Source organism: Schistocerca gregaria, chromosome 2, assembly GCF_023897955.1.
Source record: "Schistocerca gregaria isolate iqSchGreg1 chromosome 2, iqSchGreg1.2, whole genome shotgun sequence".
NCBI classification, from domain to species: Eukaryota; Metazoa; Arthropoda; class Insecta; order Orthoptera; family Acrididae; genus Schistocerca; species Schistocerca gregaria.
The window spans coordinates 848,386,946-848,410,338 of NC_064921.1; the positions used below are offsets into that span (position 1 = coordinate 848,386,946).

Here is a 23,393-nt window from a genome sequence, read left to right on the forward strand (position 1 = left end):
GACCGGCAAGGGAACTTGCTGTTCCAACAGGACAATGCACGTCCGCATGTATCCCGGGCCACCCAGCGTGCTCTAGAAGGTGTAAGTCAACTACCCTGGCCAGCAAGATATCCGGATCTGTCCCCCATTGAACATGTTTGGGACTGGATGAAGCGTCGTCTCACGCGGTCTGCACGTCCAGCACGAACGCTGGTCCAACTGAGACGCCAGGTGGAAATGGCATGGCAAGCCGTTCCACAGGACTACATCCAGCATCTCTACGATCGTCTCCATGGGAGAATAGCAGCCTGCATTGCTGCGAAAGGTGGATATACACTGTACTAGTGCCGACATTGTGCATGCTCTGTTGCCTGTGTCTATGTGCCTGTGTTTCTGTCAGTGTGATCATGTGATGTATCTGACCCCAGGAATGTGTCAATAAAGTTTCCCCTTCCTGGGACAATGAATTCACGATGTTCTTATTTCAATTTCCACGAGTGTATTATATTCTTCTTGAAGTCTGAGGGTATTTCGCCTGTTTTATACATCTTTCTCACCAGATGGTAGAGTTTTATCAGGACTGGCTCTCCCAAAGCCGTCAGTAGTTCCAATGGAATGTTGTCTACTCCGGAGGCCTCGTTTCGACTCAGGTCTTTCAGTGCTCTGTCAAACTCTTCACGCAGTATCGTATCCCCATAACATCTTCATCTACATCCTCTTCCATTTCCATAATATTGTCCTCAAGTACATCGCCCTTGTATAGACCCTCTACATACTCCTTACACCTTTCTGCTTTCCCTTCTTTGCTTAGAACTGGGTTTCCATCTGAGCTCTTGATGTTCATACAAGTGGTTCTCTTACCTCCAAAGGTCTCTTTAACTTTCCTGTAAGCAGTATCTACCTTACCCCTCGTGAGATAAGCCTCTACATCCTTACATTTGTCCTCTAGCCATCCCTGCTTACCCATTTTGCACTTCCTGTCGATCTCATTTTTGAGACGTTTGTATTCCTTTTTGCCTGCTTCATATTTTCTCCTTTCATCAATTAAATTCAATATTTCTTCTGTTACCCAAGGATTTCTACTAGCCCTCGTCTTTTTACCTACTTGATCCTCTGCTGCCTTCACTACTTCATCCCTCAAAGCTAACCATTCTTCTTCTACGGTATTTCTTTCCCCCATTCCTGTCAATTGTTCCCTTATGCTCTCCCTGAAACTCTGTACAACCCCTGGTTCTTTCAGTGTATCCAGGTCCCATCTCCTTAAATTCCCACCTTTTTGCAGTTTCTTCAGTTTTAATCTGCAGGTCATAACCAATAAATTGTGGTCAGAGTCCACATCTGCCCCTGGAAATGTCTTACAATTTAAAACCTGGTTCCTAAATCTCTGTCTTACCATTATATAATCTATCTGGTACCTTTCAGTATCTCCAGGGTTCTTCCATGTATACAACCTTCTTCTTAGTAATGCAGGGCATTAATCAATAGTCGACAGTGTCTGATACATGAGAGCCACCTCCCTGTGCGGCTAGGGCTAATGGACGCTCCCAATGGATGGCCAATTTAATTCCAAAAAAACAATTTTACGGAAGCTTAACAACGCGGCGCAGTAAGTGCCCTGGCTATCCCAGCAGGTCTCCTACTAGTTGGAGCCCTTCACAGATCCAAAAGCGAGCTTTATCTCCGAATAACTACTGGCACTCACAACTGTATGACGCAGTTCAACTAACTGCACTTGACTGCGATCTAGACTATTTTTTAACTGATTTTATATTCTTCTATTGCACCACATTTCGAAAGGTTCAATTCTCTTCTTGTCTGAACTGCTAATCTTCCACGCTCCACTTCCATACAAGTCTACGCTTCAGACAAATACCTTCGGGAAATAATTTCTAACACTTAAATTTATACCATACTGCAGTGCCTGTGTTGCTAAGAAGAATGATGCAATGGTTCTTAAGACTTCAAACATGCATTTATGCTTTTGGAAAAAACGACATGTTGTCTATGGAGTGCGTGATTGACTCTTTTGTAAAAAATTTTGTTTATTTATAGACACAATCACATGTTTATGACACCGTCATAACCGGTTTCGGCCATACAATGACCATCTCCAGATGCTGAAACAATACAAAAGAAAATTTATATTAAAACCTAAAAATAAGTGCAATATTTAACCTCGCTTATTAGTGATCTAACTGAATTTATGCGAAATACATACAGTTCATACCTAAAGGCGGCATACACTGAACACAGGTTCATGCGTTGTCAAACTACCTATAAAATGTAAAACACCGGTCTTATATAGATATAAACATTTGTTAGCTTTTGTTCACCCTCTTTGCGCTATATGCGCGCGTCCTCTATAAGATAGTCTTCAATTTTTCAAAATCCTAAAATATATAAATTTACTATTGATATTTGTGTCAAATGTACATAAAATTTAAGATAAATTCAGTTAGATCACTAATAAGCGTGGTTAAATATTGCACTTATTTTTAGGTTTTAATATAAATTTCCTTCTGTATTGTTTTAGCATCTGAAGATGGTCATTGGATGGCCCAAAACCGGTTATGACTGTATCATAAACATGTGATTGTGTCTATAAATAAACAAAAATGCATTTATGCATTGCGAAGAAACATTCCATCTTTCTGCAGTATCGTATTTATCCGCCGATACCAGGCGGAGACTTTCAGTTAAAATGTCCTCCCCTGTACGGATATTACATAATATGTGTATCAGTGCAAGTTGTGACGTAGGAACGACGACGTACGAAAATTTGGGTCTAGCCAGGACTTGTGCACGGATAGCCGGGCCAGTTAAGGCGACCTCTCGTGCAAAGTGGGAAACACGGTTTCGAGTACCAGTGCAGTACAAATTGTAATTTTCGTTATTCCCTTATACAGCTGGTGGTTGCTCGTGTTCAGAACTGCAAATACATTTCACGTGCTTCAGTTCATAGTAGACCTTAATAAATTCCACTTTTTCAGTAATTCTGTCCTTGATGTAGTCAATCTGGATTCTATATCCTCTCTACTTTGGACATCATCCGTTCTTTTGTTGTCAAAAGCAAAACTAATCCACTACTTTTAGTCTCACACTTCATATTGTAAAACCTTCAGCGTCACCTAATTTGATTCGATTTCACTCCGTTACCCTTTTTTTACTTCTGTTGGTGCTCTGTCTTATAACCTCACTCTCAAAACATTATCCATTCCGTTCAACTGCTCTTCAGAGCCCTTTGCTGTTTCTGACAGAATGACAGTGTTACTGGCAAACTTAACGGTTTTTTTATTTCTTGCCTCTGAACTTCTCATAATATTCGTTTTGTTTGCTTTACTGCTTGTTCAATGTACAGATCAAATAACACTGCGTATAGGCTACAACCCTGCCTCACTCCCTTCCCAATCACTGCTTCCCCTTCATATCCTTCGATTCTTATAACTGCAGTCTGACTTTGTACAAGCTGTAGACAACTTTTCGCTCTCTGTATTTTATCCCTGCTACCTTCATAATTTCAAAGAGAGTGTTCCACTTAATATTGAAAAGTTTTCTCTAAGTCTTCAATTGCTATAGACGTAGGCTAGGCTTTTTTAAATCTATCTTCTAAGACAAGTCGTGGTGTCAGTATTGTCTCGGCTGTTCCTGTATTCATCGGGAACCCGAACATGTTCCTCGAGATCAGCTTCTACCAGTTTCTCCATTATTCTGTAAATATTTCGTGTCAGAATTTTGGAACCCGTAACAACGCAGGGTGCTTATAAAATAGTTATACAAAAATAACTTTAACTGTGAAAAAGGCGAATAACTTACAGAAATTTTTAATACACTACTGAATGCAGTACATCCTAAGGTTTTATTCCCGCCGAACACTATCAGTTCCCGAAGTACCCTCTAGGTGGAATGTGTGAACCAGTAATTCCAACAGTCATCATGGAGTCATATAACAGTGCAGAACGCACGCACTGTTGTTTATAGTTTCATGGATCCAAATCCGCTGCTACACTTCAGAGACAATGCAAAACCATAAATCGCAAGCCGCCACCTCAAAGACAAACTGTTATTAACTGGTACTACCGTTTCGCCAAAACTGGCTGCGTACCACATAGACACCGCGTACCACATAGACACATATCTCTGACGCAGCAATTAAATAAGTTGGGCAGTCTTACCTTACACACTAGAACTCTTGGCAACTTCAATTCTAAGCTTGCACGTCTCCCTGATTTACTCGGCTTACGAATGCAAGAGTGCCGAACCTGTGACTTAAAAGACAGATTTAAAAACGGCAGATCTACATTTATATTGTTTGAAGATTCACGGCTCATTATTATCTACTACATGTACAGTAACCAGACTGCAGTCGTAGAACGTCAACTAACGAAACTAGATGAGAAAAGAATGAGTCAGTGTTGTAACACACCCCGCATGTCAGTCAATTTGTACACTGAGCAAGCAGTAAAGGGAACGTAGGAGAAATTTGGAGAGGGAATTGAAAGTCAAAAAGAAGAGATAAAAACGTTAAGATCTGCGGTTGATCTAATTTTTTCGTATACAGCTATGTATTTAATAGATCGGTTTGAACAGTAGGGATAGCGTTCTTTAAAATAACTTGTTAGAACATCAGCATAATTAAATTTAAGGTAATGGAATGTATTTGAATAAATCAAGTGCTGAGGGGAAATGATAAGGAACAGCACACTGAAACTGCTACAAAAGTTTTTCTGTTTGGGGAACGAAATAACTGACGGTGGGAGAACTCAAGAGGATATAAATGTGCACCTGCAGTAGGAAGGAAAGCTTATACAAAACAGATAAATATCTTAACATCAAATACAATATTAAGTGCTGTAAGGTGTTTTCTGAAAGTATTTATTCTATGAAAGTGAAACTAAAACAATGCAGTCGACAAGGGAACAGAAGTTTTATAAATTCGATACTGCAGCAGAATTTTGAATATTAGATGGGTAGATCGAATAACAAATGAGTAGGCACTGAAGTGAATGGCGAAAATTTACGATACCACCTGATTAAAAGAAAGGATCAGTTGATAAGATACATTTCGAGGCATCAAGGAACAGTTAGTTTCATATTGATGAGGGTGAAAATGGGGGGGGGGGGGGGGGGTACAATTGCAGAAGGAGACCAAACCTTGATTACAGTAAACGGATGCAAACAAATGTAGATTGCAACAATTATGCACAGGATACACTATATTGGAGAGCTGCAACAAACCAAGCTTCGGACTGAAGAAACGCATCGAAAATGGGAAGAAATGAAGCGTGTATCAAATTAGTTGAAAGTCTGATGGCTTTGAAAAAGGACGTAATGGTATGCGCCTTTATAACCACGTGTACAAATGAGTACCCACCTTCTTCAACCAGCGTGAAGTCGAATTACTTCTTGTCATCATCTTCTAAATCCTCATCGTTATAGACCGAAAGATCTCGTAATAAATCCTCTGTAACAATAACGATCAGATGCAAGTAAGTTCAACGACATATTAAAAGGCAAAACTGAAAAGAGAAGAATAGAAAAGGAATGGGTTTATAACGATTGTGAAAAATTGTGATATACGTAAAAACCTATGTGTTGCGTAGACGGTGGAAGCGTTAGAAATATTTGTCGCAAAATAGGATTTGAAACTGGTCGGTAGCTATGCTTTTGTTTTACTACGCTCAATTTTAGTTCTTGTCCTATTTACGTGCGTGCGGACATCAGTTTTGGGCCACCGATGACCTTTACATGCAATCAGAATTTCTTTGGGTTACTTGAATTCCTTTTCGTTTTTCTTTTTTTTTTCCTCAATACTTTTCTGCAGTCTAGTCCTCAACAGCCAATTACAACGCTCCTGTGTCGCACTTACGGCAGCTACGTGCCATATCACGTGAACGTAACATCCCCAAAGAATAACGCCAGGGTCGCGTATTGTGGCAATGTGCTGCACAGTCAAATTCACGTTCGACAAATGTTAGTAACGCTCTAGTGGCTTTTAGTTTGTCGCTCGTGGATGCTCCACATCTAATAAATTTTGGCTAACTGTGCCACAATACTAAACAATAACATCATGTCTTTCCTATTTTCAGCTCCAGCAGTCGGAACGTACTTACGTAGGACGATAAAAGTTCTAATAAAACACCTTCTCCGAACAGTTGCGCAGCCTTAATGAAATAATGAATTACTTTCTGGTACCGTACTGACTCTTTCCGAGGTGTAGCCAGTTGAAAACTTCAAACGGCCGTGAAAAGCGGTGGAAGTAGAATACTTCAAATCAGCTGGTTGTCTCTTTGCACAATATCTGATTAAAACAGCAACTTGTTCGCATACGGTGAATCTGGTTTCTTTAATCTCCAGCTTCTATGGTGTTCTAGTAAAGATTTATGTCCCAGTCTGAACTACGTAGCAGGACTCATACTCTTGGCAAATGATCTTATGAATCCCACTTCTCATGATGACCACTTGTTTGTCCTTTGAACAGGCGAAACGTCAACGTGACATCCGTAGGACGTAGAAAAAGACAAACGAACTCTTTGCCTTTAAAATGTAGCTTATCCTGTTTGTGAAATTACCTATAAAATGTAAACTACCATTTCCTTTATGGTCTATGTTACTCACTAGGTACAGTAGGGATTTGTCTTGATTCCTCGGTTTTTTTTTATTGAGATTGTTATCTACAAAGTTGGATTTAAATTCAGTATTTGTAAGTATTGTTGTTACTGAATTAAGTCCCTGTTCATATTTTTCTTGGTACATGGGATAGAGAGGATACAGTGGAATGCTGCCTTTTCTGTGAGCTGTTTAGTTTAAAGAGAGATCTGGGATGAATGTGTCAGTGAAAGGGTCTCTCTGTAAAATTTTACATTTATGGTTGCCACGAGGATCATTCAATAATTAAAGAAACAAATTTTTCTGGGGAAAAACTGTTAGCAGGGCAAATGGCATCACTGAGATGAGCCCTGATCAAGTGATGTATCAACATTGTTTTGTTTATAACCTCAAAAATACATTTCAAGTTGGCGAGTCTGCTTGAAACGTCCACATTAGTTGAACAACGATCTGTTATACGTTTTTTACGTGCTGAAGGAGAGAAACCAGTGAATATATACTGTGGAAGGTCTAAATTTTATGGTGAAGCTTGTATGAATCGTGCAAATGTTTACTTGTGGGTAGAGCAGTTCAAAAATTATCGCGACTCAATGACAAACGAACACCGTTCTGGCCGACCAGTTGCAGTTTCAACTCCCTCACTTGAAAGTCGAACTGATGACATTAGTCATGCGACCGCCGTGTGACTGTGGAAATGACAGTTGATAGGGTTCTCAAGTTAGTACTGGTACAGTTCATAACATTATCTGTAACAAGCAGATGTATCGAAAAACATATGCAAGATGGGTCGCAAAGGAGTTGACGCGGCTACTCAAGGAAACAAGGTTGATAGTGTGCACAGAGCCAAAGGAACGATATGAAAGAGAAGGTGAGCACTTCCTCAACCCAATTTTAACTTGTAATGAAACTTGGTTCACTATTATGAGCCAGAATCAAAAAGACAAAGCATGGAGAGAAGCACACCAACTCACTTGTCAAGAAAAAATTCAAAATCGAAGGATCAGCAGGAAAAATCATGTTGACTGTGTTTTGGAATGCTGAAGCTCCTGGCTTTTGTGATAATGCCGAAGAGCAACGTACAATGAGCAACTAATATTACAAGGATCTGCTTTTGAACAAGGTGAATCCAGTCATGAGAGAAAGATGTGGATCTCAGAGGAGAGGTGTAATTCTCCAGAAAGACAACGCACGTCCTCATATTGCTCAACTAACCCATAAAAACATCGACAAAACGGGCTGGAAAGTACTGCCTTATCCCCCTTACAGTCCTGATTTAGCAGCTAGTGATTTCTATTTGTTCAAATGGTTCAAATGGAACTATGGGACTTAACACCTTAGGTCATCAGTCCCCTAGAACTTAGAACTACTTAAACCTAACTACCCTAAGGACATCACACACATCCATGCCCGAGGCAGGATTCGAATCTGTGGCCGTACTGGTCGCGCGGTTTCAGACTGAAGAGCCTAGAACCGCTCGGCCACTCCGGCCGCCCGATTTCAATTTGTTTGTTACACTGAAGGAGACATTACGTGGGAAGAGATTCCAGGACAACGAGAACGTGAAAAATTATGTGGGAAACTGGTTCAAACATCAAGATAAAGAGTTCTTTGCAGCCGGAATAATAAAACTTGTAGCTCGTTGGCACAAGTGCATAAATGTTGAAGGGGATTATGTTGAAAAGTAGAAAAGGTATTGTTCTGTAAAAATTAACGCTTTTTTCTCCAGACCAATTTGTCTCTTTAATTATTGAATGACCCTGGTATTTTCTACCTGTACGTTTATGCGCAGGAAATTAATAGTGGAATCCCCTAATCCATATAGCCTTTATGTTATTATTCCACTGGTTCATATTTTCCAAGGAATTCTGGATTTGTCTTGTACAACCGCATCGATGGATCGGTCGTGCTACAGAATGGGACAGCTCTTTCATGAAATGGCCTCCCCAATCTCCAGATCTCACTCCGTGTGACGTTTTCCTGTGGGGACACATAAAAGATCTTGTGTATGTCCCGCCTCTACCAGGTGATGTAGCAGAGCTCCAGGAGAGAATACGGGAAGCGACTGCCACAGTCGACAATGCCATTCTGGGACGGGTATGGCAAAAATTCGATTACAGTATTGACGTCTGCAGGGTCACTCATGGTTAGCGTATAGAATGCTTGTAAAAAACACTTTCAGAGTCTCTCTTCAAAATGCAACATGTATGACATCTGTGCAATGTCTAGTTCTTGTGCAATAAATAATTGAAAGTGTTCCCGGATTTTATGTACACCATGTATTTAACAGCACTTTAGTCCCTCCTTTATCTGCTTTAGTAACAATCACATTACTGTTGTTATTCCCAGTTTTAAGTTCTTACACGAATAAAAATTCATTGTTCTTCCTAAATTATACTGGTTGATATTGTTGCTATTGTACCTGCTTGATATCTTTTGCACACTGTACTTTCGTCCAGTTTTTGTTGGACAAAAATACATAAACACAAAAAACACTACACGTTAGCATGCCTGATACGCATATGAAACCCACTGGCATTCAAAACAGCTTCCGGTCATATCCGAATAATAAGTGCAGGTCCTGTATGGTTTTCAAAGGAATCCACGCTTCCTGCAAAATAGTGGCACATTCAGGTAACAATGATCGGGCACCCTTCTCATTATACTGTGGTCTGGTGACTGTGATGGCCAGGGAGATGCCGCAATTCATCCTCGTACTCACAAGACCAGTCGTGGACGACGCGAGCTGTGTGTCGTACTGGAGCACAGCAGCGCCATTGGGGAGCAAAATGGTTCATATGGCTCTGAGCACTATGCGACTTAACATCTGTGGTCATCAATCCCCTAGAACTTAGAACTACTTAAACCTAACTAACCTAAGGACATCACACACATCCATGCCCGAGGCAGGATTCGAACCTGCGACCGTAGCAGCCGCGCAGTTCCGGATTGCGCGCCTAGAACCGCTAGACCACCGCGGCTGGCCATTGGGGAGCATACATTGTACCATGGGACTGAACCTGATTAGCCAAAATGGTCACATCGTCCTGGCCATTAACCATGTTGCAGAGTCACCACAAGGCCCATAGAATACCACGATATGGCTGCCCAAATCATCACCGAACCCCAGCCTCGTTTCACTCTTCGGACGTAAACTCGGCCAGAGCTTAGAAACAGTTGCCGCAAGACTCATCCGATAAAATTATGACACTTTCTTCCATTCTTCCGTAGTCCAGGTTTTATGACTTCGGCCCCACGTTTCCCTTTTATGACCACTTCATCACCAATAAGTGTTTTGGGGTTCCAGCTCGTCCTGCAGTTACCTGCTCCTGGAGTTTCCTTCGTGTCATTTTGCTGTTGATAGGATTCCCGTGTGCGACATTCAGTTCTGAAGCGACTTTTGGAGCCGTCGTCCTGTTTCGCATCACAGTCCTCTTCAACGACGGCATGTCATGATCAGTCAACATAGACTTTCATCCGCATTGTGTCCTAGCGGATCGTGTTTCTCCGCTCTCCATGAATGCGGTGCCTCTCGAAACACCGAACACTTCCGTTCCCTTGGTTACGGAAGCACCGACCATTCGAGCACTAACAATTCGACCACGTTGGAATTTAGTTAGCTTCGACAAAATGCACTCATAACTGCACAGAACACTGTGCTGACACGAGTTCCACTTGCAACCGTTGAGGGCGCAGCACAAGTGCCGTTGGTGGTCAAATGGTTCAAGTGGCTCTGAACACTATGGGACTTCACATCTATGGTCATCAGTCCCCTAGAACTTAGAACTACTTAAACCTACTAACCTAAGGACAGCACACAACACCCAGTCATCACGAGGCAGAGAAAATCCCTGACCCCGCCGGGAATCGAACCCGGGAACCCGGGCGTTTGAAGCGAGAACGCCACCACACGACCATTCGTGGTCAAATACGACGACGTAACCTGCAGGCTTGGCCATCATCTGCGTTTATGCACAAGAACGAATATATGGCGAAGTTTCCACATTTTTGGCAACGGCCTTGCCGCAGTGGATACACCATTTCCCCTCAGATCACTGAAGTTAAGCGCTGTCGGGCGTGGCCGGCACTTGGATGGGTGACCATCCGGGCCGCCATGTGCTGTTGCCATTTTTCGGGGTGCACTCAGCCTCGTGATGCCAATTGAGGAGCTACTCGACCGAATAGTAGCGGCTCCGGCCAAAGAAAACCATCATCACGACCGGGAGAGCGATGTGCTGACCACACGCCCCTCCTATCCGCATCCTCAGCCGAGGAAGACACGACGGTCGGATGGTCCCGATGGGCCACTTATGGCCTGAAGACGGAGCGAAAAAAAATTCCAAATTTTTCTCAATTCCTGTATGTCTATTTATGATGTGTTGTGGTCTTCAGTCCAATGACAAGTTTGTTGCAGCTCCCCATGCTACTCTATCGTCTGCAAGCCTCTTCATCTCCGAGTAACTTCTGCAACCGACGTCCTTCTGGATCTGCTTACCGTGATCATATCCTGGTCTCCCTCTACGGTTTTTATTTTATCTAATTTATTTACACGTCAAGTTCCTTAGGACCAAATTGAGGAGCAAATCCCCACGGTCACGGAACGTGTCAGTACATGAAATCACAACATAAAAGTAATAACAGATAAAAATAAAATATTTTTTAACCCAAAAAAGTCAAGCCATAAGTTTAAGAAAACACAATCAACAATATAACATAAGAATCAGGAACTCCTCAACAGAATAGAAGAAGTGACCCGTGAGAAAACGTAAAAATGTCCAAATGTGAGTGAAATCTTATGGGACTTCACTGCTAAGGTCATCAGTCCCTAAGCTTGAACACTACTTAACCTAAATTATCCCAAGGACAAACACACACACATGCCAGAGGGAGGACTCGAACCTCCGCCCGGGATCAGCCACTCAGTCCATGACTGCAGAACTTCAGACGACTCGGCTAATCCTGCGTGGCATAAGAAAACTCTTCAGCTTTAATTTGAAAGCGCGTGGATTACTGCTAAGATTTTTTAATTCGAGCTGTAGCTTATTGAAAATGAATGCATTATTAATTATGAAAATGTTTAAAATTAGCTTCAAAGAAAGACTACATCGATTGAAATATAGTAAAAAGATGTTTTCTCGAAACTAACATTATTATCTTTATTATTATATATAGGAGAAAAAGATTTTTAAAATCACTTCGAATCAGATCATTTCTTCTGCTGTATGTAAGGCACGCTTGCTATTGTGAAGCGGTAGCTTTTGCTCTATTTGTTTTCGTACGTAGCGAATAATCCAAGTGTGTATTATGTGCTTACTTGAAATATATTTACAAAAAGTGAGCGCAATATCTTACTTAAGGAACCCACGCAAACAATTCTTCCTAAATTAATAATTGCAAGAAATATATATATATATATATATATATATATATATATATATATATATATATATATATATATATAATATTTCTTATATTATCCTTTCCTTGTGTTTCCCTTAATAATAATAATACTAATAATTAACAAGTGCAGAAAGTAAGGTATAATATATCAGGTCTGATTTCTGCCAAGTATTAACTAAGTGAAAGTTGCTTATTCTTGGGAATAAGCTGATATTGTTAACAAGAAACGACACTTAAGAATATATATATGTTGAGAGGCCAATGTCAAAATACCCAGACTAGTGAACAGGAGTCGACAAGAAGTTCGCAAACTTACACCACTTATTGCCCGAACCGGCCGTTTGTGAGGCACAAATATCCTTTTAGACTGGGAAGGGTTTCTCCAAAATATAATACCTTACGACACAACTGAATGAAAGTAAGTGAAGTAGACTACACGAGTGTCGAACGATCACTTGCTTCAGATATCATGCGAATAGTAAAAATGGCAGCATTATGTCTGAATGTGCGCTTTCCACGACAGTTTACTATCTATCTGCACATCTACAAGTTCCAACTGTCCAGTTTCACTAATCATATGCCCATCCTATAAAATTAAAACGTCGGGTTTTGTTGAGTTGTGTGTTAGAAACTGTAAAGACTGAATCTTACTGTGATTTAGCGTTAGTTTATTTTCTACAAGCCGTGGACTTAGTCATCAACTGCACTATTTGAAACAGCGCCAGTGTTGCACTCAACATCCTTTACTACCAAGCCAGTGTCATCAGTAAACAGAAATATTTTTTTCGAGTTTCCCGTAATACAAGAGGGCATATTATTTATATAAATAAGGAACAGGAATGGCCCCAGCAGTGATCCCTGGGACATCCCTCATTTGACCATCCCCCACTCTTACCCCCATCACAGCCATTCTCAGTACTGTGGTTCAAATGGCTCCAAGCACTATGGGACTTAACTTCTAAAGTCATCAGTCCCCTAGAACTTAGAACTACTTAATCTCAATTTTTTTGTTTAACATCAATACTGCATAATACGTTAAATGTCCTTAATGTTATTTAGAAACTGTAACTCGTTCAATCTGAGTATGCCTGGTTAGGTGTAAGAGAGGGCCTGAAAGCCCTAATCTTGCCAGGTAAAATAAATGCATAAATAAAAATAAATAAAATAAACCTAACTAACCTAAGGACATCACACAACACCCAGTCATCACGATGCTCTCAGTACTGTGAATAACGAACTTTTGCAGTCTGTTGTTGAAGTAGCAGGTGAACCAATTCTGAGCTACTCCCCGGATTCTGTAATGGTCTAACTTCTGGAACAATATTTAATGATCAAGACAATCAAGCGCCTTAGTTAAATCAAAAAATATGCCTAGCGCTCGAAAACTTTTGTCTAACCCATCCAGTACCTCACAGAGAAAAAGAAACTATAGCATTTTCAGTTGTTAAACGACTTCAAAAGCTGAACTGTACATTTGATATCAAATTATGTGATATAAAATGATCAGTCAATTACCGTTACATACACATCCTTTCCAATAACATTAGGAAACACTGATGGCATAGAAATAGGCCTAAAATTATCTACATTCTCTCTTTTTATAAAGCGGCTTTACTAGTGAGTATTTCAATCGTTCAGGGTCCGCAGCTCGTGGTCGTGCGGCAGCGTTCTCGCTTCCCACGCCCATGTTCCCGGGTTCGATTCCCGGCGGGGTCAGGGATTTTCTCTGCCTCGTGATGACTGGGTGTTGTGTGATGTCCTTAGGTTAGTTAGGTTTAAGTAGTTCTAAGTTCTAGGGGACTGATGACCATAGATGTTAAGTCCCATAGTGCTCAGAGCCATTTGAACCATTTTGAATCGTTCATGAAACAGACCGTTCCTGAAGGAAAAATTACAAATATGGCTAAGTACAGGTCTAACATGTGCAGCACAGTACATTAATATTTTGGTAGGCACTTCATCATATCCATGAGAGTCCTTAGTCTTCAGTGAGTTAATTATTGACGCAATCTTCCCCCTTGTCTGTATCACATAGGAGTATTACAGACATCATTCTCGGAAAGGTATTTGCCAAGAAAGTTATATGATTCCCTGTAGAAACTAAATTTTTATTTAAATCACCAGCAACGCTCAGAAAATGATTGTTAAATACTGTGCATATATCTGATTTATCGGTAACAGAAATATTTTTACTGTGTACTAACTTTATAACGTCGACCTTGTGCTGCAGAGAGACACTTTCTTCACAACTTACCATATGTTTAATTTTATCATTTGAAATAGCTATTCTATTTGCGTTCCATAAACTCTTTGCCTTCCTAATAACATTTCTAAGCACCTTACAATACTGTTTGTAATGGGCTACTGTAGCTTGATTGTGAACACTTCTAACATTTTGCTATAATTCCTGCTTTGTCCTACATGATATCCTTATCCGACTAGTCAGCCACCCAGGCTACCTTTTACTACGAGTACCCAGTTTAGAACGTAATGGAAAGCAACTCTCAAAGAGTATGAGAAATGCGTTAAGGAAAGCAGTGTGTGATCCCACCACCACTCAGTATACTGTCGCCTATAAGCTTTGCCATCCTCTCCTTACCATACTTATTTGAGGTGCACGCCATGCCTAGTAAAACGCGATCTACTGATAGACTCAACTGGCTCCATTACAATGTGACCCATGCCCTCCGTCATCAGTGCCTTCTCCAGCCCTGTGTTAACGTGCCTAACAGCCGCGTTAAGATGAGGCCGAACATGATGCTGAAACAGTTGCACGAAATACCCAATAGTGGCACCAGTTTGAGTAGCTATCTTTACCAGGTCACCACCTACATCACAATGGAAATCTGTGGTAAGTTCCTATGGGACCAAACTGCTGAGGTCATCGGTCCGTAGGCTTACACACTACTTAATCTAACTTAATCTAACGTACGCTAAGGATAACACATACACCCATGCTCGAGGGAGGACTCAAACCTCTGACGTGGGGAGCCACGCGAACCGTGGTAAGGAGCCTTAAACCGCAGGGCTACCCCGCGCGGCCCACCTACATAAAGAAAAGGTTTTTTCTACATTCTCAGCGGACAACGCTTGCCCTTTCTTCTGAATATTCATGGCTGATTTGCAGTAGACACTCCCATCTCCCGAAAATGACATCGGCCATGTTCACAATAGTACACGTACACGTTTCTGGTTTGACGAACACGGAGTCCCCTGCCGCACCTCTACTAGCCCGCCAAATCAGGCGACAGTACTCTCTGAGTGGGCGAAACGTAGCAGTCAATATCCGCGCAATTCGGGAGCTCAGTCAGTGGTTTAAGCTAGATATGGCTTACATAAACACATTTGTGAGCTCCCTTCGTCGCCAAATTGAGATAGTTATCGGCACTAGAGGAAGTGCCGCCTGGGAGCGATTAATTTTTGCGATTCTGTAACCATCAAATGAATAACAGAACTTATAACATAAGCTCCAGCAAGGCTCACTTAACGAGTGGAATGAAATAAACAAATAGCTGAAGCGCAGATAACTATTACAGGAAATTTTACAAACTCGTATCATGCTAAGCAGCTCCTACACATGGTAAGAGAGGCGTTCATTATGCATTTTCAGAAAGCAGGTTGGTTTTATACAGGTTCCCAATTCAACACATTACTCCGCACTCTTTCGTCTACAAAACCCTGTTTTTCAACTTAACCTCCGTTCAATGCAACGGTGTTACGCCCCCTTTTGGGAGGACCTGTACGCCCGCAGGGTGCCACTCTACTGGTCGATGTCAATAACCTCCCCATCATGCACGTACTGCTTCCCGCAGAATTCGTCCTCCATTGGACCAACGGATGGAAGGTACGAGATCAGGGCTATAAGATGGATGAGAAAGAACATTCCGATAAGATTTTGTGAGCTCCTCCTGGGTGCGCAGACTTCTCAGGTTTTGTGTTCTCATGAAGTAGGAGAAGCCATTTTGCATGTTTTTGGCGACGACCGCGTTGAAGTCGTTTTTTCAGTTTCCTCAGTTTAGCACACTACACTTCAGAGCTGGTCGTTGCACCCTGAGGAAACACATCAAACAGAATAACCCCTTCAGCCTCAGAAGACCATCGGCCTGACTTTACCGGCTGAGTGTGCTGCTTTGACTTCTTCTTCGGAGGAGTGGTGGTGTAGTGCCGCTCCATGGACTGCCGTTTTGTTTCCGGTTCGAAGTGATTCCTATGATGAAGTTCGATAAAAATGTGTCACTATCAGCCTCGTAACAGGTAGTCCTTCGCTGCACTTTATGGTCTTCTGTTACGCAGCAAGGAACCCTGCGGCCACACATCTTTGCGTACGCCAACTGGTAGACGAGTGTGTCAGCACTAACAACAGTGATCTGCACTTGAGCAGCGAGGTAGCAGACCACCATCCTCGATCACCCCGAATGAGGGTGTCCGCACGTTCCAACTTTGCACAAGTCACAGCTGTCATGCGGTAGATCGAACAGGTTTGAGCGTACTTCTTGCGTTGATGACAGAATCCTCACCCAACGACTCACAGTGCTTTTGTTCACTGTCTGGTCTCCGAAGACATTCTGCAAGCGCATGTGATTGTCTACAATGCTGTGGTTTTCCTCCAAAAGAATCTCAATCACGTTTCTCTGCTTGAAACCGCATCTCCGTTGCATACGTCATTTGGGAAGCTATGTATAGCACCGCCACTGTCAGAACCTTGTTCGCCCCGATAGCTGACGGTAGCTCAGCGTGTTCGGTCAGAGAGCTGGTTGGCCTCTATAATAAAAAAAACTGAGTGAAAGGATCAACAACGAACTTCAACGGAAGTCATGTGACGTCCGAAACGACCAAATCCAACGATCACACACGAACAAATAAACAAAACAAAAAGTGGTCAGCGCGGCGATCTGTCGCGCCAAGGGGCCCGGGTTCGATTACCGGCTGGGTCGGAGATTTTCTCCGCTCAGGCACTGGGTGTTGTGTTGTCCTCATTATCATTTCATCATCATCAGTGGAAAGCAACGGCAAACCACCACTGGAATCACTTCCCTAGACGGTCATGCGGTGGACCTCTCTGACGAGGATTACCCCATGACAAGACCTGCCGTAAGGCAGAACATGAGGTTTTTTTTTCTTTTTTTTTTTTTTTTTTGCTAAGAACTTCATGAAACTATAGGGGCTGCGGCGGGAATATTCCACGATATCCCACAAAAAATTCTTCATTTTTTTCAATCGATACTGGCCGAGAAAAAGATGTGTTGCATTACTGGTTGAACTGGCTAAGAATAAATACAAAGGAGAAGAGGACACAGTATTGCGCTAGTATTAGTTGACACTTTTGCCCGTAAATACACAGGAATTGTTCGACATATCCATGTTACATAATACTGTATATGTAGAATAGATAGTGAGCTGCACAAACTTACCGACTTCGTCCATGTCTTTCGTAGCAAAATCTGGATAGTCGTCATCGTGCTGGTAGCTTTCAGTCGGCCAGTATCCTGTAACAAATTGAGACGTGAACTTATGTGGACGTAACTGGTCTTCGGCATCCACGATGAAATGCACTGACGAGCCAAGGTATTCTGACCGCCTGCTTAATAGCGAGTGCGTCCACCTATGGAATGCAGTTCTGCTTGTAGTAGATCTGTCCTTGATAGCTTTCCTTATCTACGTGCCACCGAACGTCTATGCGGAAGTCACGTAATTCCGGTATATTATCGGCCGGTAATTCGTGGACGCGGAACTGGCGTCCGATAACGTCCGAGAGTTTTCTATCAAGTTCCTCAAACAATCGTAGCACGATTCTAGTATGATAACAAGGACAGTTGTCCTACTGGAAAAATATCCGTGTACTCCACAGCTATCATACTGTCCTCGATTACATCCCAGGCCCCAAGGAAGCCCAGGTGAATGTCCCCAACAGAATAACACTGCCTCCACCAGTTTGTGGACATGGCGTGGTGCATGTTTCGAGCAGCCGTTCGCCTCGATGAAGGCGGATCTGGACGCACTGCAACAAGAAACGTGATTCATCCTGCCAGGCGAAAGGTTTCCATTGATCCGCGGTCCAGTCTCGGTGATCCCGAGACTACTTCAATCTTATTTGACGGTGCCATTAGGTCAACATGATAACACACGGGGGTCGTCTGTTGTACAGCCCCATGTTCAATAATGTGCACTGATTGGTGTAATGCAAAACATTGCGCCTCCACCAGCATTGAGCCCTGTCACCAGATCTGCCACACATCGCCGCTTATTGTACTTTACAGAGAGGGCAAACGTTCGACCTCCACATTATGTGACGAGGCTTGGACGTCTACCATTGGTTTCACCGTCTCGACACACGTTCCACAGATGCTCAAGACTGCAGCAAGCGAACAGCCGACCAGTTTCCCCGTATCCGACATTCTCGCTCCCAGGCACTGTGCCAGAACAATGTGCTCTTTGTAGAATACAATTCTGTTAGTAGATTTCCTCATTTGCGACCCTTGTCGTCGCTATAATGATTCCTCTTTCATCTCTGCTCCGCTTATACACAGTGCTTACCGCGTCACCACCATATGTCATTTAATCAAGTGGTGGGCAGCGATCATTTTTGGCTTATCAGTGGAATTACAGGGTGAATCAAAAAGAATCATCTGATTTTAAAAATGTCATAACTATTATTTGAGATATGTGCGTGAACACCGTACTGTTGGGAAGAGCAAACTCTCGAGTTTTGTATGGTTCCCGTTAGGTAGCACCAGTGTGTGTCCTCTTCAGTTCCAGTAAAAATAGTGTCGGTGACAACAGAAAGCATTTTCTGTTCTACGTTTTGCGAATTTCGGGTCAGCAACAACGGTTCAGTGTGTCTTTAGTACTAGGAATGGTGTGAATACTCCTACAGCACAGAGTATTAGACGATGGCATGAACAGTTCAGAGAAACAGTGTGACGGTACAAACCCCCCGTTACTAGATGAATAGGTCTAGTATGCAAGCATTGCTTTGTGGAGATTGAGCGCGCTACATGGTGTGTGATTTGCGGAAGCATGGGGCACGCCTGCGCGAGATCTGCAACGGTCGGTGGGAGGCCTCCGTCGCCACGTGGCCTGCAGCTTAGGGCATTGTTTGGTTTTTCGCGCATTACGCGAAAACTATGTAACTTATGGTGAAGAGCGATGCGGCAATGGATTGTGGTCAGCAATATGCACCTTCTGAAAGATCGATCTTTATTTCAAATCACGAGACACAAAAGTTACAGTAACCTCAAAATCGGTTAATATCACGAATACTGAAAGATTAATAAAAATAGTAAATAACTACCTACAGGGATGAGCGAGCACTCATTAAAAACGTTACGTCATAGCGGATCGAGTGCAGTAGTCATATGTTAAGTTTCATAAATAATTAAGTCCCTAAAGAGCAATAAACAAAGTTTGAGGGAAAATTGTTTATAAAATTCAATAGAAAATTCATGACGTAAAGAATGGCACTATATAATATTTTGGGTGGCTCCACACGTATTTTAAACTACTTAAGTTGTACTATACACTTAACTTGCAATAGTTTTCATTGTTTGCAAATTATTATTAATATGTATCGCCCATAATTATTTAATTACTACAGATATGAAAATTTTGAGCAGCGCAAAGTGTAGATCGCTATAGATTACGTCTAAAAACGGTGCTATATGCAGTTCTATGTTAGAGCTTTGCAGCACAGATGTCAACAAACATATTTGCGCTAAGTGGCGAAAGTTTGCAAAAACTAAAACTTGATTTACGGGCTATAGAGTAATCCTAGAAATTAATGTAACATAGTAGTTAAGATGTACTTTTTAGCGCGGTTCCGATGGTGTACTTATTTCTGTCGAGGGATGTATGTATCAAAATTTGCAGCCTTAACTGGTGATACTGGTACTTAAATAACCAGGGGGTTGGACATCGCGCCGATTTATATAGACAGAGAGTATTTTTTAATAGTGCAAGTGTGCAAGCATATATTTTGTGAAGTAGAAGTCCTACGTTTATTTGTGTGAGTACGATTTACGAGGTATACATTGTCATAAGTGAACATGTGGCGATCTGTGATCTCGCGCCAAAACTGTTAGAACAAAGAGGACAGTGGGATTTGTAGTTCTTTTCGAATTCATTGAATAATTTTCGATTATAGCAGCCTACATTACTGCTATTGGGGGCTCGGAGTCAAATTGATATCAAAATAAAACTGTAAACCATCTCACCAGTGCTAATATCAATGTGTGAAAGAAAAGGACAATGCCAATAAATAGTGACTGAACTGTGTCGTGAAAAACTGATTTTGCTATAATAATCGCCTAATTTTTGTTCCCTAGCATAAACTGTACTTATGAATATTAATTCAAAAACTACAGCTAATGCGCGCGTATGGAACAATGTACTAATGCACCAAGTGTGGAAATCATCCCCTGAGACTTACGTGAGAGCCAAAAATTTGCAGTAACATTTTTAACCAACATTTATATATGCACATTCGTGAGAACTCTGCAACCGCACTTCTTCTTTATTTTTTACCGCCCCGTCGCAGTAGGTTGTTTGTGTAAAGGCAAATCGCCGGGCCGTCCCTGACTGACTGACACAGACGTCGAACGCATCCGCCATAGGTTCACAAGGAGTCCGCAGAAATCCGTTCGCTGTGCAGCTCGACAGCTCAGTATATCCCCGATGTCCGTCTGACGTGTATTGCGTCGCCGTTTACACGTGAAACGATAAAAAATTCAGCTACTGCAAGCTCTTCGTGAAGGTGACAAACAACAACGTGTGGAGTTCTTTAATTCCGTTCTTGTCAAGACGGAGGATGGCAGTTTTTTTCAACGCTTAGTGTTTAGAGACGAGGCAACATTCCATTTAAATGGAAAGGTGAACCGTCATAATGTGAGAATATGGCGTACGGAACAACCACATGAAGTTGTACAACAGGAGAGGGATTCTCCAAAATTTAATGTGTTTTGTGCAATTTCACGGGAAAGGGTGAGTGGTACAATTTTCTTTGCCGAGAACACTGTTATAGGAAGCACACGTCGCGATATGCTTGAGAACTTTCTTTTCCCGCAGTTGGAGACTGATTGAAACGGCTTCAGTTGTCAACAGGATGGGGCACAGCCCCACTGACATCTGAAATTGTGGGTGTTTTAAATCAAAGGTCGCATTGGATCAAATGACTCAGCCTTACATTATTGCCCTCCAAGGTCGCCGGACCTGCCTGTATGTGATTATTTCATATGGCGGTTGATAAAAGACTCTGTTTATGTGCCTCCGTTATGAACAATATTGACTGAACTGAGAAATTGCATAACAGCAGCTGTGGAAGCTGCAACTCAAGACATGCTCGCTACTGTGTAGGAACAATTTGAATACTGCACTGACTTATGCCGTGCATCTCAATGGGGGCATATTGAACACCTACGAAAAGGTATGAAAAAACTTTTTGAGTTTGCCGTTCATCAAAAAACAAAATTCATTGTATTTGTTTAGTAGTTTCAGAAATACAGACGTGCCAAATCGGATGATTCTCTTTGATAGGCCCTGTACTGTGTGCCTCACGGGTACACTAAATCGAAGACAGCAACAACCATTTCACGTAAGAAGTTTAATGAGTCACAGTATCACCATCAACATTCTAAACGTGAGGACTAACATATGGACGCTTCAGTTTCTGATGCATTCTGAGCCAAGAATAGAACACTTGAGAACCAGTCAATTTAGAGGATCAATGCATCTTGAACAAGGGACCATCAACCCATCTGGCTTTTTTTTCGCACATTGTGATGTAACTATCCTCCGCAAGCCTCCACAATAATGCATCCCTGTGCCGTGGTGCCCAACTCTGAGGTAGCCGATTCGAATCCTAGCGGTACAAGAAATTTTCACCACACACCTCTGGCCGGCAAGGGGAAGAGAGGAAGTGGCTAATATCAAAGTTCATGAAGTGAGGACATGTGAGAAGGTTGTTGTGGTCCGTCCGTTGGAAGAAGACGTTAAGCTCATCGGTTGTTTGAGAAGAATAGGCTAAGTGCCGGCACCAGGTTTTGTCCTCTACACTGTCGCAACATTATGCATCACAGACATGACACCACACTACACACATCCAGAAATGTTATATAAGGCTTGGAATGGTTAGGAATGTGGAAAAGCGACCTCAATCTCCAATATTACCTGTAACTGTCTGGATCACGGGATTATAAAATGATATGACCGGATTCAGTTGTGCTAGCAATCACCTTCAGATCATAAAATATCGTCACAGATTACTCAATTAATGACTCAGTACTTGATTTACAACATGTGACGTGCTATACTCTGTAAAGATATTTTATGATTTCAAGGTGATTTCTTGCACAATCGAAATAGATTATGGCATATTATAGATTCACGATCACGTAAAGCTTATATCCATTTCAGTCACTTCAGTCAGTGTTACATGCTCTTAAGACACAACTCAGATACCTCGAAGTACTAGGCCACTACGTTCGGTGGAAGGGAATTCTTTCTGACAAGGCGGTTGAAGCGACCACTATTGATAATGCTAACAAAACCACATGACATATTCATTTGTGTTTTTCAGTTTCTTTCCAGCGACAACAGTCTGAGTTGTTAAAGTCTTTGGGCTTTTTGTCTAACTGCACCATCTGTCTTTCTAAAATTGGCCCAAGATTTCAGCATCTCCCATTCGGTTAAAAGCTGACTTAAGCTGAAGTCTTCCAATCATAAGTACTCTCAAAACGTCTCAGCCACAGAAAGCATAATTAGTTCCTTTTGAAGATGATCTGTGGATTATAACCCCCACATTAGTCATAGAGAAATAGAAGAAATTGTAAATAAGTATTCAAAATTTTTTTTTACTTGTAAATTGTTGCTCTTTAAATTAAGAAAATACCACATTTAGACATCAAAAAGTAAAACGCGAATGATAAATTTAAACCTTCAACTGGTGTCTTCAAAATCTTTCCTGAATGAAATTTCCACTCTGCAGCGGAGCGTGCGCTGATATGAAACTTCTGGCAGATTAAAACTATGTACTGGACCGAGACTCGAACTCGGGACTTCTGTCTTTCTCGGGCAAGAGCTCTACCATCTGAGCTACCCAATCACGACTCATGACCCGTCCTCACGGCTTTACTTCCGGCAAAACCTCGTCTCCTACCTTACAAAGATCCCGAGTTCGAGTCTCGGTCCAGCAAACAGTTTTAATCTACCAGAAAGTTTCAAAATTTTTCCTGTTCGTGTTGATGATAGTTTAAATTGGAAGACAAGTTTTTAGAGCTTCGTAAACAATCCACTTCTATACTTAAAGTCCGGTGAAGTCTTGCAGAGAAACCAGTTAGTAGATTAAAATACTTTGCTTATTTTTATTCAGTAATATCGTTATGTTCTCGGGCAATTCGTCGTTAAGAAAGAAAGTTTTC

The 23,393-nt window shown here is 41.8% G+C and overlaps 1 protein-coding gene and 1 pseudogene across 4 annotated transcripts in view; one reads left to right on the forward strand and one right to left on the reverse strand.

Moving 5' to 3' along the window:
- The window catches only part of LOC126335209 (uncharacterized), a 99,733-nt gene that overhangs the window by 31,490 nt on the left and 44,850 nt on the right, over positions 1-23,393 (reverse strand). For 2 of the 4 annotated variants that reach the window (XR_007564825.1, XM_049998222.1), the window contains exons 3-4: positions 17,394-17,468; positions 5,351-5,440 (exon numbers count right to left, since the gene is read on the reverse strand). Coding sequence is in view for 3 of the 4 variants with exons in the window: in XM_049998222.1 (XP_049854179.1) it covers positions 5,376-5,440; positions 17,394-17,468 (140 nt within the window). In the remaining variant the exon portion in view is untranslated. The remainder of the gene's footprint in view (positions 1-5,350; positions 5,441-17,393; positions 17,469-23,393) is intronic. The other 2 variants (XM_049998224.1, XM_049998223.1) reach the window with 1 other exon arrangement.
- LOC126337210 (5S ribosomal RNA) lies at positions 10,593-10,710 on the forward strand (annotated as a pseudogene).